Source organism: Oppia nitens, unplaced genomic scaffold (genome assembly GCF_028296485.1).
Source record: "Oppia nitens isolate AA-2021 unplaced genomic scaffold, nextdenovo-longstitch-racon4-pilon3 scaffold24_pilon_pilon_pilon, whole genome shotgun sequence".
Taxonomy (NCBI): domain Eukaryota; kingdom Metazoa; phylum Arthropoda; class Arachnida; order Sarcoptiformes; family Oppiidae; genus Oppia; species Oppia nitens.
Window position 1 is genome coordinate 309,707 of NW_026533204.1, and position 15,912 is coordinate 325,618.

The 15,912-nt window shown below is 34.8% G+C and overlaps 5 protein-coding genes and 1 long non-coding RNA gene across 8 annotated transcripts; 2 read left to right on the forward strand and 4 right to left on the reverse strand.

The window, feature by feature from the left end:
• The first annotated feature begins 153 nt into the window (after nt 1–153).
• Nucleotides 154–4,084, forward strand: LOC128953929 (PAN2-PAN3 deadenylation complex catalytic subunit PAN2-like). The gene is made up of 3 exons (XM_054299468.1): nt 154–885; nt 948–1,704; nt 1,798–4,084. Exons 1-3 carry the CDS (start codon nt 385–387, stop codon nt 3,975–3,977), a joined length of 3,438 nt encoding a protein of 1,145 aa, XP_054155443.1. The 5' UTR covers nt 154–384; the 3' UTR covers nt 3,978–4,084.
• A 207-nt stretch (nt 4,085–4,291) lies between these two features.
• On the reverse strand, nt 4,292–5,813 carry LOC128953944 (nucleoside diphosphate-linked moiety X motif 6-like). Of its 2 annotated transcripts, XM_054299492.1 has the most exons (5): nt 5,761–5,813; nt 5,341–5,489; nt 5,150–5,238; nt 4,952–5,063; nt 4,292–4,878 (listed from the first exon to the last, which is right to left on the reverse strand). In XM_054299492.1, exons 2-5 carry the CDS (start codon nt 5,447–5,449, stop codon nt 4,355–4,357), a joined length of 834 nt encoding a protein of 277 aa, XP_054155467.1. In that variant the 5' UTR covers nt 5,450–5,489; nt 5,761–5,813; the 3' UTR covers nt 4,292–4,354. The 2 variants fall into 2 exon arrangements, with proteins under 2 accessions (XP_054155467.1, XP_054155466.1); XM_054299491.1 differs by lacking the exon at nt 5,761–5,813 and having other exon boundaries at nt 4,293–4,878; nt 5,341–5,525.
• Nucleotides 5,814–6,130: 317 nt separating this feature from the next.
• LOC128953952 (uncharacterized) lies at nt 6,131–6,750 on the reverse strand. 2 transcript variants are annotated; one of them, XR_008484472.1, is made up of 4 exons: nt 6,682–6,750; nt 6,498–6,625; nt 6,330–6,415; nt 6,131–6,258 (listed from the first exon to the last, which is right to left on the reverse strand). It is a non-coding gene; the product is annotated as an uncharacterized LOC128953952 (long non-coding RNA). The 2 variants fall into 2 exon arrangements; XR_008484473.1 differs by having other exon boundaries at nt 6,489–6,625.
• Nucleotides 6,751–8,012: 1,262 nt separating this feature from the next.
• LOC128954020 (putative nuclease HARBI1) lies at nt 8,013–9,059 on the reverse strand. The gene has a single exon (XM_054299586.1). It carries the CDS (start codon nt 9,057–9,059, stop codon nt 8,013–8,015), a length of 1,047 nt encoding a protein of 348 aa, XP_054155561.1.
• A 3,098-nt stretch (nt 9,060–12,157) lies between these two features.
• Nucleotides 12,158–13,309, forward strand: LOC128954022 (probable serine/threonine-protein kinase fhkB). The gene has a single exon (XM_054299587.1). The coding sequence runs from the start codon at nt 12,158–12,160 to the stop codon at nt 13,307–13,309; it is 1,152 nt and encodes a 383-aa protein (XP_054155562.1).
• Nucleotides 13,310–14,061: 752 nt separating this feature from the next.
• Nucleotides 14,062–14,751, reverse strand: LOC128954023 (E3 ubiquitin-protein ligase MARCHF2-like). The gene has a single exon (XM_054299588.1). It carries the CDS (start codon nt 14,749–14,751, stop codon nt 14,062–14,064), a length of 690 nt encoding a protein of 229 aa, XP_054155563.1.
• Nucleotides 14,752–15,912: the final 1,161 nt, after the last annotated feature.

Genomic DNA, 15,912 nt, shown 5'->3' on the forward strand with positions numbered 1-15,912 from the left:
GTTTTATTTATGATATCGTATATCACATGTGTATTATTGTATGACTTATATAACACTTATATAATAAACATTGTGTTTGAGTGTAACGTTATGTACGAAAAGTTTTCCACAAAAACCAAAACAAAAACATTTTGTTTATTAAATGTTAAGTAAAATAATATTAGAAAACAAAATAAAAACAATGAAACAGTTGTTAAAACATAAATTGTGTTATTCAGGTGATTGACCACTGATTGACCACTGATTGACCACTGATTGACCACTGATTGACCACTGATTGTCCGCTTAGTAGATGACTATCGGTTTGTCCCGAAACCAAACACGTAATTAGGTTGTAAATTACCCGATAGCAAACGGAAACAGCTTTTGGAAGCGCTTTAAGACATGGAATATTCGCCGATCAACTCGTGTGTGGCCGATATCGGCTCCAACATTGGCGCCGATCGGCAAACGGGTGTTTCGTGCGTAACGTTTGACACACACGAAGAGCTGCTATGGATGGGTAACGCTTCCGGCCATTTGACTTCATATTATTCATACACACTCGACAAGTATACCTCCTTTCATGTCGACCACAACAACGACATCCGCGATGTACTGACACCAGTGTCGGGCGTACTGGCGCTGACCAAAGACTCGCTACGACTGTCCAAACGGCGTGGACTGACAATCTTCACGCACAAGTCCGAGTTGTTGATGCGCGACATGCAATGCATGACTTTGTTGCCATCGGGCTTATTACTGATGGCCGGCCACCAGGAAAAGCTTATTGAACTGGACATCGAGCGGGTAAAACATGTACGGGTGACCGATATTGCAGAAAGCGGTTGCGTTATTATGAAACAGCACCCGCAGTTCGTGTGTTTGGCCGATCCTAATGGAAAGGTATTTGTATTTGTTTGAAGATATTCTTAAGATTACATATCATTTTGATGATCACCCGATAGATCACTCTTCGAGACACTGTTTCGCTTAAAATCCAACAGGAATTCCAGTCACACTCTATGTTGTCCTCTATCGATGTTTGCGGCAATTACTTGATTACTTGTGGCTTCTCGGAACGTCATGGCAACTATATAGCTGACCACTTCCTCATGTTGTACGACTTGCGCCAAATGAAGGCCGTGGCGCCCATACCGATGCCCAACTTTTCGCCGTATTTAATCAAATTTTTGCCCAAATTTGCGGCCAAATGCTGTGTAGTGTCCCAAACGGGTCAGTTTAATGTATTTGACGTCGGCGACTACTCCCAGCGCTATATTCATAGTATACAACTACCACCTACCGGTGCCTCCATAACCAGTCTTGATGTGTCCAGTACTGGCCAGGCATTGGCTTTCGGTGACGATCATAACTTTATATATTTGTACGGCGCGTGCGGCGAAGTGGACTTCAATATGAATAGTAAACAGACTGAATTTGCCGATCCTATAGAACCGGTACGTCCCGTTCCTATTACCGATCTCTGTACACCCGTATCGGAAATATCTCCATTTCCTTATTGGGCTGTAAATGACAAACTTTTGTCAGATTTGCCTCCCGATATGTGCCGAAAAACATATCGACCCGTTCCAGCCATTGATCCCGACATCTTGCGCACCATACGAATGGTCGGTTCCATTGGCTACGCACCAAATCAGGGCAAATCGCGACTACAAATGCGGACAGCCGTTACCGCAGACTCGGCTAACGGGTCGAAACGAAGTCAGTATAACAGTAAAGATTGAATTAATTTGTTTGCATTAAAATGTTTTGTTTTTTATTTTATATTTGACTTCCATTACCATCACCGAGAAGATAGTCCCGAAGACAACGAAATGCCGCATCGATACTACTTTCTGGAGCCCAACTACGACAAGATTGACAAAGACGAGTATGACTTTAGCCGCTATAATCACTCGCCGTTTGTCGGCCTCGATTCCACATTACCGAACTCGTACTCCAATAACATGATTCAGGCGCTGTACTTCATACGGCCTCTCTGTGCCGGTATTATGGGTCACGTATGCAAAAAGGAGTACTGTTTGGTCTGCGAATTGGGTTTTCTATTTCATATGTTAGACATATCGCCCAAACACACCCCCTGTATGGCCAATAACCTATTGCGTGCCTTCCGGACAATGCCTGAAGCTTCGGCACTGAATCTTATATTTCCCGACGACGAAACCATACGCAAGACTATTAACTACGTAAAACTCTCCCAACAGTGGCTGCGGTTCATATTGAGTCAGTTGGACTCTGAGGAAACCAAAAGTTCAAACGACGTGTTCGAGATATCGGGTGATGACCAGCAATCGAATGGCAACAAAAGTGATACAAAAACCTTATCGTCAGGTAGTGACCAACAAAGTACAACAACACAATCATTATCGTCATCTTCATCATCGTTTATCAACGACTTGTTTGCGTTATCATTATTACGTATTTATCAATGCAAATGTGATCACCAATGGGAACAGCCGCACAAGTCGTTTCCCATAACCTTAAGCTATCCGACCGACAATCTCAAGTGTACTGAATTTGTTGATCTACTCAAACACAGTGTACTAACCGAACAGACCATACAAACCTATTGCGAAAAGTGCGCCAAATATCAGCACGTCGTCGAACGGCGCGAAGCCAAGTCTATTCCACACATATTGGCCATCAATACTGGTCTGGACAACGAACAGGCTGTCCGATTCTGGAAGAATCAAGTGGACAGTATGTCAACGAATAATGATAGCACCAGATATGTGCCCACTAGTGTCCAGGAAATGCCAACACCAAAGAAGGCGTGTCGTTACGGAAACAATTGTAACAGAAGTGACTGCAAATTTTCGCACGAAAAGAACAAAGAGTCGACTAAAGATATTGTCTCTTGGATTCCATTGTCATTCGGTATAACTGTTGATGAAAATGACAAAATAGATTTCACGACGAGTTCGAAGACTAGTGAAACCGATTGTTTTATAGAGTATGAACTCATGTCTGTCACATCTGTAGTCAAGAAAAACGAGGCGCACATCAGTAACATTGTTAGCGCCATCCGAGTGGACAAAGAATACTTTGAACACCGATCAGCTACTGATGAATATCACAACAATTGGTTTCTATTTAATCATTATTCGATTAATCCCATAACTGTCGAAGAAGTTGTCTCCAATGATCTCCACTGGAAAGTGCCTTCAGTTTTGATTTATGTACGAAAAGATTTGAATCAATTGCATAGCAATTTGTTGGCGATGAACAATGCCGTAACTGAAGATGTTTTCGGCGAAGATCTGAATCTGGCGTCAAAAGCTCGACGCGGATCCATTTCGTTCACCCCGTTGACCATCGATGAGATGCCAAAGAAGGGTGATTTTGTTGCCATGGATGCCGAGTTTGTGACACTCAATCAGGAGGAGACCGAATTGCGAGCCGACGGGACTCGCAGTACAATAAAACCATCGCAGAAATCAGTTGCTCGTATATCGTGTGTACGCGGAAGTGGACCACTGGAAGGACAGCCATTTATTGATGACTATATCACCACTCAAGACCAAGTGGCCGATTATTTGACAAAATTTTCCGGTATACAACCGGGCGATCTGGAGGTTGGCATCTCATCCAAACATTTGACAACATTGAAGTCAACTTATATGAAACTTAGATTCCTGGTCGATACGGGTGTCATATTTGTCGGTCACGGTTTGCGTAACGATTTTCGTGTCATAAATCTGGTCGTACCGCCCGAACAGGTCATCGATACGGTATTCCTGTTTCAGTCGCCCAACTTTAAGCGTATGGTATCGTTGCGGTTCCTGGCCTGGCATTTCCTCGACATAACCATCCAATCGGAAACGCATGATTCGATTGAAGACGCAAAGACAGCTCTGTTGCTCTACAAGAAGTATTTAGAGCTGAAGGCACTCAATTGTACAGATGAGGCCATTGAAAATCTGTATGATGTCGGCCGTAATTCCGGGTGGCGGGTGCCCGGCAATGATGATTAGGGCATAATGTGATGATTGACTGACTGACTACTGTTTAAAATTGCATTATTTATGCAACTGATGTTGCATTTTGTGTGCGCATAAAATTTCTTTATGGAAATTACTTTCGTGAAAATTATTTTATTTTCAACTAATCATAAAACATTGAATAAAAAATTTAATTTATGTATTTACTATTAATTCATTGTTTAAATGGTTGTATTTTTTTATTGGAAAGTTATAAATACATAACTATTTATCATTATATGTATTGATTATATCGTATATGTATTTATTTATTATATTCATTTAAATTCTGTAAATCAAGTTTCAACAAGTTTTATATATTATATAAAAAAAATCAAAATAAATGTTTCAAAAATTATTTTGTTCTAACCCTATGACCCTTTGTTATCCTGTAATTGTTTATTAAATTGATGTATTGAATAAGTTTGTTGTTTAATATGTTTGAATTGCGGAATATTTACGGGTATCTCTTTGAGACCAATCATAACACCCGCTGATTGACTCATAACAAACTTTTCGAGTATATAGCGATTGAATGCCGACAACTGGGGTCTCAGTTCATCTACTGGTATCCACTGGCAATCATCCAACTCGTAGTTACATTTGCTTATTTCTAGACTACCCGACCCTTTCATCACAGAACCTAATGGTTTCAGATGACAAACCATGTAAATATCGCTACAGTCAAAGGCCAGCTTATGGATGTGTCGAAAGGCTATAACAGATTCAAACTGACAATCAATGCCTGTCTCTTCTCTGACCTCACGGATTGCTGTTTCACCAAATTCTTCGCCCTGAATAGAGTAACCGCCGGGAAATTTCCACATTTTAATTCCGAGATTATGTCTCTCTTTGACCACTAAAACCCGATTGTCTTTGTCGATGACTAATCCTCCTAAAAATAATTGCAAAAATTTGTGTTATTATAAATTTTTTAAAAATAAGATTATAATTTTTTTTTAAATTACCGACGCCTATGTTAGTGAAGGCATAGTCGGGCACATTCTTGGGCTCCGATGGCGACAACCACTTGTTCATCGATACATACTCTGTCTTTGTGTGATGAAAGACATAACCAAACTAATAGATATTTATATATATATATATATAAATAGATATAATAATAAATCTAATAACTCTTTGTATAAACAAATATATGACTAAACTTTAGCTAAAACGGGTAGAAAATGTGTCAATTGTAGGCCGACCTCGAACCATGAGCACCGGTATTTTTTTACCCAATCATCGAGTGCTTCTATAATAATAATAATAATAATATACTAATAATGAATATACTCTCTAATACTCATCTAATAGTCAATTATATGTCATTATTTGTTAAGTATATCTGACAAACCTTTTAGTGATAATTCAAACTCATCGACAGTAATATCTTTAAACTGTTTGACATCTTTGAGATTGACATGAAATCCTTGATATCTGTCGACTTCGCCGTTGAATATCATTGTCGATGTGGTTCTCAAACTATTTTGTGATGATTTAAATCTTAACAATAAATAGTATGTTTTATATGATTTATTAAACAAGGAATACATAAAAAATTATACATAAATATTATGTATTATAAACACGAGATTATTATATTAAAAAATATATTCTGATATATCATAATAAAACTTTTCAATAAAAATTATTAATCGCATAATGTATTAATTAATTAATTAATTGAATGCGAAAATAATTTTTGTAAACTCAGTTTAAAATACATAATTATATGAATTTTTAGTACTTAAAATGCACTTTAATATTTTAATACCATTTAAAACTATTTGTTTGATTTTAATGTAAACATTTTTGGTTAAATTATTAGATAATAATTTAATTGAACTGATTGGCTTAGCCATGTCACTCATACAAATATCACGTTTATATGTAGCTATATATCACATACAAACGTGCCGAATTTTAGACAATCAACATTACATTTGAATGACCCTTGTTTTACACGTCTAGATGGACTGATACTAATACATACATACAGTATACACCATTAACATAAATATAATATAAATAATACACCAAAAAATATATAATAAATTATTTTATTTAATGATTAAGATGTCAAATTAAATAGCATAAAAAAGTTACATATAGTTGAAAAAATATACAATTAGTGTGAACTGAGCGGTTCTAACAACTAATTACAGTTTGCAATTTAACCGCTTAGTTCACTAGTCGACGACATCCAATATCTAATATATCCATTACTTGATATATCGTTGAGTAGTCAATACGGCATGAGATATATTTAGTACTGTAATAACAATTAAAACAATTAGTGAGTACTTATACATATAATGTATATTAATAGCATAAATGCCTAACAGTTTGAACCGCTCAGTTCACTGTAGTAGACGACCCGATGTCTAACATATCCATTGCTTGATACAACATGAGAAAACTATTTAGTACTGTCATAACAATTAAAACAACAATTAGTGGGTGTTTATATGTATTTGCTATTAATGGTTAAAAATATCTCACATATCTCACCATTATATGTACAACAATAGCGTGAATGGCTAACAGTTTGAACCGCTCAGTTCACTGTAGTAGACGACATCCAATGTAACCAAAACAAAACTTGATAATAGTATACGGCATGAGATATCTATTTAGTACTGTTATAACAATTAAAACAACAATTAGTGAGCATTTTATACTTATGATACAGTACTTGATAATGTATACCACTTGTTAATGACTGCACACGTTGTCAACACTGTCAGCCATATTACATATGAACCGCTCAGTTGAATGTTATAATATATGACACTAGATGTCACTACATGTAATTATGTGTTTTATAACTAAAAATTACATTTCTACGTACCAAGATCATTCATACGTATATTTTCTGCTATCAGTGGTAACATACCTGGGGTGGATGTTATTATAAAGTGTTCACTTAAGTATAAGTTTACGTGTACACGTAAGTTATGTGAGAGCCGCGTTACCGTAAAGTTCGCGGACTCCACTTAAACGCAAACTATTCACGCAGTTTAGCGCATGTGTTTTTAAATAATTATTTTTAAAAAGTTGTAAAACTATGGACACAAAAACATCTCTAAGAGCGCCCAATTGGACATTAAAAGAAATTGAAGCTCTCATCGATGGATACCGACAAAAAGCCAATATCATCGACGGAAAGGTAAGTCGTATAGTGGTTAGTACCTTGCGTTGTGACCGCTAATATTTTTTATTTATAGTTTAATCCATCGCTTACAATGGCCAAAAAACAAGCGGCATATCAAGAGTTGGTCAACGAGATTAATGCCGTAGGATTTGCTGGTCGTCGGGATTTAAAACAAGTCAAGAAAAAACTTGAAGACCAGAAGACCAAAACCCGAGCAAAAGCCGCCAAAATTAAAAAATATAAAGCGGCTACTGGGGGTGGTCCTCCATGTGATACAAGCCTCGAACCACACGAAGAGGTACTTCTATCACTAATGAACCCTGAATTAGTTTCGGGAATAATGGATACTGGGACAGACAGTTCCGTTATCGAAACTAATTCAGAGTCATTAGAGATAGTTGTATCTCATATGGTTGATGAGGCAATTGTGTCACAATCGGAGACTTGTGACCAAAAGACACCGAAATCTCTTGGAATTAAACGAAAAAAGTTATTCCAAGAGAATATCGGCAGTCAAAAGGTCACATCAACACATGCCGAAGAATTGCTCAATATTGAGCAACAAAAAGTTGAGTTGAGCCGCAAAATGTTGGCAATTAAACGGCTCAAACTCCAAGTCCTAATCAAGGACTTGCAAACAAAAGGTTTAGATTTAGCCGAACAAGAAAAACAATTAAATAATTTATTTAATTAATTAATTATAAAACTATTTTTATTATTGATATTTTTTGTATTATATTTAATTAAAAAAATTTAAAACTATTTTTTATTTAATTTATTTAATTAGTAATAATAATAATAATAATAATAATAATAATAATAATAATAATAATAATAATAATAATAATAATAATAATAATAATAATAAATAACTAAAAATAAGACAGTAAATTAGCCCTTATTTCTAAACCGCGATTAGCGGTTCCACTATTGTAGGGCAAGTCATCATTAGTTGTGTCATCTTCATGACCAACTGCTTGTTCTCCATAAAAATGCATTTTTTGTGCTATATTATGGAGAACAAAACAGGCAATGATGACATTAACAGCCCTCTTTGGCCGGAACATCATTTTCCCTGCCGTCCAATCAAGACAGCGGAACCGCATTTTGAGCACACCAAAAGCCCGCTCTACCACATTGCGGGTTTTGGTGTGCGCCAGGTTATAATTAACCTGTGATGGCGTCGTTGGGTTGGTAAACGGCGTCATCAAATGCGGCTCAAGAGGGTATCCAGAGTCGCCCAACAACCAACCAATATCCGGGACTTGATCTAACTTTTGTTTGAGTCCACAGTTTCTCCATATAAAGGAGTCGTGGACTCGTCCCGGATAATTGGCCACAAGGTCTGTAAACCGGAGAGTGGAGTCGACCACTGCCTGTACGTTAATCGAATGAAATCCTTTTCGATTAACGTACGACGGTTCCACTTCTCCCGGTGGGGCCAATATCGGGATATGGGTGCCGTCTATGGCACCAATTATTCCCGGAAAACCGTTGAGGGAATAAAAACCTTGTTTTATTTCCCTCAATTCATTAGTTTCCGGGAACTTAATGTAGTCCCGAAAACGTTTGGCCAAACCTTCGGCCACATTATGGACCACAAGTGACATTGATTTAGTGCTAATGCCTATCGTGTCACCTGTGGCCCGAAAAAATGCGCCCTGCGCAAAAAAACGGAGCGCCGCGCAAACCTGCACCACAACGGGCAGTGATTGCGACCGCTTTGTTGGCCGCTGAAGTTCTTCGTTGAGGAGCACACATATATTGTGTACTCCTTGGCGATCGAGACGATATCTTTGGACACATTCTATGTCTGACATCGTCTCGAGAGGATTTTGGCGGTCGCGGAACCTTCGTGGTCTCCTGTCCATGTGATCACCGATGTCTTCATCGATGGCATCCAATAAAATAAATGACATTTTAATGTCTTCCGCTTGACAGTCGGGGATACTAACCACTATACTTAAATTAGGTATGTGTATCATATACTTTAAATATTTATTTATATGACACACTCATGTGTTTTCATAACACACTTTTCACTTTAAAACTAGTTTTTATCACTTAAGCTTTACCTTAACTTATGCGCAAACTTACTTTAGGCGTTGATAACACGCCCGCCTGTGCTTTTGGACATATTATCTGTATAGCCTACTACARGGAAAGGGAGCGATTTTTAAAAGTTATTGGAAAATATACAAATTGATTACAAAAAATAATTTAATATTCATTTACTAAAATTATTAAATATTATTTAAAAAGCATACAATTATACAACAAAAAATCTATATATATACTAAAAATTCTAATAGACTACAGTATATACTGCACTGTAATTTTAATTATTATATTTTTCTCTAGGTTAATTAATAATAATAATAATATAATATTAATAATAGGTTCGGGTAATCAATGAAAATAGTCTGAGACGGGTAATTACCGACTTTTTGAATGTATGAATAATTGTAATTTTTAAATAACACAATTGACATATAATTTATTTTATTAGACAAAAACTAATTACAGTAATATATATTTTTAATATATGTATGTCTTCTTTCAACCATTATTTCAATATATATATTATACTCTTCGGACTATTGCTGTCCGATTGTCCGTCAAAAGAGTTGTTGTTTTGATTCGTGATTTTCAGATTCATTGCCAGAATCATTGTCTTCTTCATGCGAATCATTGTTTACAGACTCATCTGATTGATTGTTGTCCACCGAAATGTTTTCAACAACTCTTTCATCTGCATTATTATCTATGACTCGGACTTCTCTCACTTGGAGTGTTACACTAATGTTGGTTACTCTGCCATTGAGTGCAGTTGTCACCTGATCTGATCCATATAATCGTCATTAATTATCTCATTGAGAGCACTGATATCTACTGTAGATCCAGTTTCGATAGTCGTATGTAAAGCTGTGGACTCTGCTCTCAATTTGTTGAATCTTTCATTTGTTTGTCGCCTACTGTCGTTTTGGTCATAGTATTGATCTCATTGTTAATAGTATTAAATGTATATATAGTTCTGTTTCTTTGTTGGATATTATGATTTCGGACAGAATTGACGACATGAAGTAAAAGAATTTGTGACAAATGTTTGGTGTGTTAACAACAATCGGTGTCCAATCTGTCGGCAAACCTATAGAAATATCGGAACAGCTTCGGCATATGTAACCCATTTGTTGTTGAAATTTTAAACGCATTAAAAATGACAATTTAACAATCTTTAGATACCAACTCTGATTTCCCGTTCCTCCCYTCCCACACACACCACTCCCTAACCATCTTTACTCACCATAACCTAACCTAAASTAATAAAATAGCATAAACTTGTCATAACTTAATGGTTATAACAGCGCGCGTGAAATTTCAACAACAAATGGGTTACATATTCAGATTTTTTATCGCTGTTTCTCTTATGAAAAACTTATTAAATTATGATTTTAATAGCGTTTAAAACTTGAACAACAAATGCGTTATACCATACAGTATACCAAAACTGTTTCGTTCGTTAACAATGTGTTGCACTTCAATGACATATTCTGCTACCGGTTGGCTATCATATTGATTATCAGATAATATATTGTAAATGATATTTCGGTTTCAGTTACCTTAGGGGGGCTTCGCTTTTAATATCGTTTTATATGTTATACCATTATATTGATAATACCCTTATATTTGGATTAGTTTGGGGGTTAGGAAGTGGTGATGGGATGGAGTGGGGTTAGGATGTGGTGAAAGTTAGTGTGGTTTGCTATGTTTTAAAGTATTTGTTTTTTAATTGAATTAAATAATAAAACTAAAGGAATAAATGTATTTTATAAGGACTCACCTAACCTAACCTTACTAAACTAACCTAAACTAAACTGTAATATAAGTAAATATCAACAATGTGAGTCCTTATAAAATACATTTATACCAAACTAAAATTTTATATATGTATAACTGCATAAAAATAATACTTTTTTTGATGGCTGTCTATAATATATCTATAATATATATTTTAAGCCGAATAAATTTAGTTGATTTCACGCGCTAATACTGTAGTTAAATCAATGCATTTAGTGTCAATCAATGCAGTGTTTTATTGAAGGCGATAATAATGTTAAAAGCGAAGTCCTCTAATGTAACCGAAGCCACCTTAGAGGCAGTTGTTAACAGACCAACGATGAAGACATTCATAGCAGAACTCATGCATACAGGTGTCAGTTAGCCAACGGTTGGACAAAAGTGTCCGACAAATAGGACATGGCTTCGGTTATCTTTGGGTGCTTCGCTATTATACATTATTTGTCGCATTCAATAAAACACTATTAAATGYATTGATTTAACTATTAGCGCGTGAAATGAACTAAACTTATTCAATTAAAAAAACAAATACTAATATAAATACATTAAAACATAGCAAACCATCCAAACTTTCAACACATCCTAACCCCACTTCATCCCATACCATCACCACTTCCTCACCTCACACACCCCACCCAACCTAACCCCAAACTAACCCAAATATAAGGGTATTATCAATATAATAGTATAGCATATAAAACCAATATTAAAAGCGAAGCCCCCCTAAGGTAACTAAAGCCAAGGACATCTCTTGGTATCTTTGGTCAGATCAACAATTTCTTTGACCTTTACATTATTATTGTTGTTTTTATCATCGGATGGACTCTTTTTGGACATAACTCCAATRTTTTGTTGTCTGCTTTATACAATTAAACAGATCAATACTAAATTCCTTAACCAATTGATTTTTATTTTAAAAATATTTTTTTTTATTTGTTAATTGTTATCAATTTACTATTAAATTCAATATTCAATATAATGTACTTTTTATATTTAAGTWTAAAATTGAAAATAAAATAATTTTAGTTTTAATTGTTKCCAATAACTCGAAAAACATCATTGAGAGCGAAYAGGTCCGTCTCGTACATCCAGAAGCTATATAGGCTATATAGATATATTGTATATGATATACGGTTAATAAAGCACTGTTAGGTAGACAATGAATAGATCCTATTTCAAACGTCCCAATCCGTACAATATAGCTAATAGACAAAGCAGACGACAACCAAAATCATCATCACATCAAAAGAACAAATCATCATCCAGTTGGTGGTGGACTTCTAGTACTGCTAATCCAATCAAATCAGTTGATCCATATGTAGATTTGTTGAACAGATTTGGCTCGTGGGGTAAGGTAGGCACACAATATACCCAACAGATACCATCGGGACAGGCACTGCCCGCTACAGAGTTAAAGCAGTGCACTGATAAAGGTATTACATTTATACGTATACTCGGCGCCGGAGGTTTTGGTACAGTATGGAAGTGTCGTCTATCTCAACCACTGTCCGACAGAACCGGTAAGACTGACTATACACAGTATGAAATGGCCGTCAAAATACTATCGATTGATAAATTCAAACGCAATCGTACGCCACAACAGGCCGTCAAACAAATGATGGAAGAGTATGATCTGCACAGAAGTCTGGACCACGAAAACCTTGTGCACTCAGAGGATGCCTTCCATGTTATGGATCAGACAACACAGTTCCCATATGTCCGACACCTGCACTTCATGGAGTTGTGTACCAATTGTCTGAGATCTTTACTAAATCAGAGTGAACTTTCTGAATCTCACGCCAAACAATGGTTCAAACAGGTCTCGATGGGACTCCAGTATCTGCACAATAGGGGCATTGCGCACATGGATATCAAGACGGCTAACATCCTATTCAAATTCCATTCGACTACTAATACCACTACATACAAGCTATCTGATTATGGCCTATCGGTAACAAATAATCAAATTGGCTATTTTGCAGGTACCCGTACGTTTGCTGCACCGGAACTATTCACAGCTACTAGGGCGGCACCGGTAGACACATTTAAGTGCGACATTTACAGTCTTGGATTGACTATTTGTGAAACCTTGATCGGCAAAAATCGTCAAAGTGAAGCCATGGCAGCTATTAAAAAGGTAAAAAATCCCAATCAGATGCTTCAAATAACCAGTAGACGTGCCAGTCCTAAACTACCAGTTAAAACATACAAGTTTGTCAATATGGTCTATTGGATGCTTACCGACGACCCAAACCTACGGCCTACCATCGATCAAGTAATTAATTGTCAATGGTTTCRGGAATCACCGTAAGCAGGTAAGCAATGGTAGGTAGGAATGCTAAGTAGGAATGGTAGGTATTATTATTATTTTTATTATGCATGTTTTTTTTAGTTCAGTAAATGTAATTTATATTTTTATTAATGTTATTATTTTTTAAATAGTTATTTTATGTGTTAGTTTTGAATTAACTTTATAACAATAAGTGTGAACAACGAAATTTGTATGTATTGAACAATTTACAAAAAACAAACATTAAATAGATTTTAAGTTTCAGTGGTAGGGATGAAAAGTAAAGTATAGATTACATGTTTATATTATATAAATCTAATCTAAACTTCCTGTATCTCAAATAATACTGTATATTTTCATTGAAAATCTTGATAAACTGCATATTAATGTAAGTATTGATGTATTTTATAATATATTTCAATTAATTCAATTTTTATAGTATTTTATAGTTTATTGCCATTAAATGAATCACTGAATCTCAAAACTGTGACAAATAAATGTCAAAACAAATTATACTGGTAATAAAAATTTATTTGTATTATAAATATATTAAATTTAAATATAAAAAAAATTTCAAATGTTATATACACAGAGTAAGTGCTAAATTCAATGAATCTTACTACAGTATAATTATAAGATTATTATTTAAAAAAAGCGATAAATAATTTAATGTAAAATAATAAATATACAATAATAATATTCAATAAACTGAATAATTTAAAATACATACTAAAAAAATAAGTACTAAAAACTTTAATAAATTTATTCAAACTCTATACTAAATCTATACTATTTGTCGGCTGAACTGAAAACCGAAAGAAAGAGAGGACACGAATCAACATATTATTTCTGTGTTGTTGTTGTTGTTGTTGTTGTTGATTACCACCACTAATATCACTGACAGTCAATTGTTGTTGATTTTGTGATTTAATCCGTTTGATGACAACTCTTCTGGTGTTTGTACAGTCTATGTATGACTTAATGTGATGATCGATACAGACGAAGAAGAGCCAAATGGAGACAATASTGAATAACAACAGCATTATTATGAATATACCGATATTTATGACAACAGTTACCATAAGTGTAGTCTTTTGCCACGTTATGCAACTCAACAAATATTGTGAACGAATAAATAATGGTATGATTGTGGCAAACGATAGGATGTCCAACAATAGGAACCGGAGATTACGGAAATGGCAGATCCAGTCGATAAAACATCCGTAAACCAACTTAACATCCATTTGAGTGCCGCATAACTCGCATCGATCAATATGACTGACAAGAAACCACTTTTCCATACATTTGTGGTGAACACTACCGACAGATCCGCGACAATCACAAAATGATTTTAAACGACCCGCAGATTTGTCTTCAAAACAGATGCGACAAAACGGCACTTCTTTTTCAGTASTGTTGGCCACAGTTTTGTTGATTGTTTTCATATGGATTTCTTCACACATTTTCACTGATACTACTAATTAAAATCTACTAATCAGTGAACAAATTGTTTTTATTTATTTATATTTGTCAGACAAATCATTCGTAATATATTTGTATTTTGTTACCGAATATAATACACAACAATATTRATAAATGAACAGTAATTGATTTAATTATAATTATTTGTTAAACAATACTATTGACGCTAAATATAAATCTCGAGATATTCATTAAAAAAATATTTATTAAAGTAATGATTATTAATTATAAAGGTTTGCAAAAAAAKTGYTGTTTTAACTAATATAAACTAACACRAGATTTATTTATTTAATAATGATTATGAAAAACTTGTAATTAATAATATAATGATTWTTTAATTGATTTTATAGTATGGTTGACCAGATAATAATCGGACAATATTTTTAACATTGAATAACATCTAATCTAATAATTTATAAAAGAAATCGGCCTAACCAAAGTTTAAGCCCGTACGAGAAAATTAATTTTTTTCAACAGAAAACAATTAATTAGGTCCTAATAAACATATATTGATCAAAAATATTGCGCGGAAAAACCTAAAACCTAACTAAAATTAAATCTAAATACCTGAGCTCACATAACAAAATAATACACTAATTATAACAAAAATTAATATAAATAAACATAAAGCGCGTGAATATTGTTATCAATGTCTATACCTGTATAATAAACAATATTATTATCTATACGACTATAAAAGTTAAAAATGTTTGTATGTATGTATGAATTTATCTGTCAATGTCCTCGCAACCTAATCTAATATTCAATACTAATTTAACCAAACCTATACAGTACTGGGTTACCGAATCAGTGTTTGTAATGTTACCTAACCTGGTGTTCGATCCGCAACCTTAACCTAATAATAATGGTATTACACAAATGTTAACTTAACCTAACCTAATATATTAGTGTTCGCTCCGTTACCTAACCTGGTGTTCGATCCGCAACCTTAACCTAATAATAATGGTATTACACAAATGTTAACTTAACCTAACCTAATATATTAGTGTTCGCTCCGTTACCTAACCTGGTGTTCGATCCGCAACCTTAACCTAATTATAATGGTATTACACAAATGTTAACTTAACCTAACCTAATGTATTAGTGTTTGCTCCGTTACCTAACCTGGTGTTCGATCCGCA

What these genes read in the sequence shown, in the direction of transcription:
- LOC128953929 (XM_054299468.1), top strand. Translation starts at nt 385, where the DNA reads ATGGAATATTCGCCGATCAACTCGTGTGTGGCCGATATCGGCTCCAAC. An exon ending in TGGCCGATCCTAATGGAAAG is followed by an intron (nt 886 to 947) that starts GTATTTGTATTT and finishes ATCACCCGATAG; the next exon opens with ATCACTCTTCGAGACACTGT. An exon ending in GGCTAACGGGTCGAAACGAA is followed by an intron (nt 1,705 to 1,797) that starts GTCAGTATAACA and finishes ATCACCGAGAAG; the next exon opens with ATAGTCCCGAAGACAACGAA.
- LOC128953944 (XM_054299492.1), bottom strand. Translation starts at nt 5,449, where the DNA reads ATGATATTCAACGGCGAAGTCGACAGATATCAAGGATTTCATGTCAAT. An exon ending in TTCTACCCGTTTTAGCTAAA is followed by an intron (nt 5,064 to 5,149) that starts GTTTAGTCATAT and finishes AATATCTATTAG; the next exon opens with TTTGGTTATGTCTTTCATCA. An exon ending in CTTCACTAACATAGGCGTCG is followed by an intron (nt 4,879 to 4,951) that starts GTAATTTAAAAA and finishes AATTATTTTTAG; the next exon opens with GAGGATTAGTCATCGACAAA.
- LOC128954020 (XM_054299586.1), bottom strand. Translation starts at nt 9,059, where the DNA reads ATGTCATTTATTTTATTGGATGCCATCGATGAAGACATCGGTGATCAC.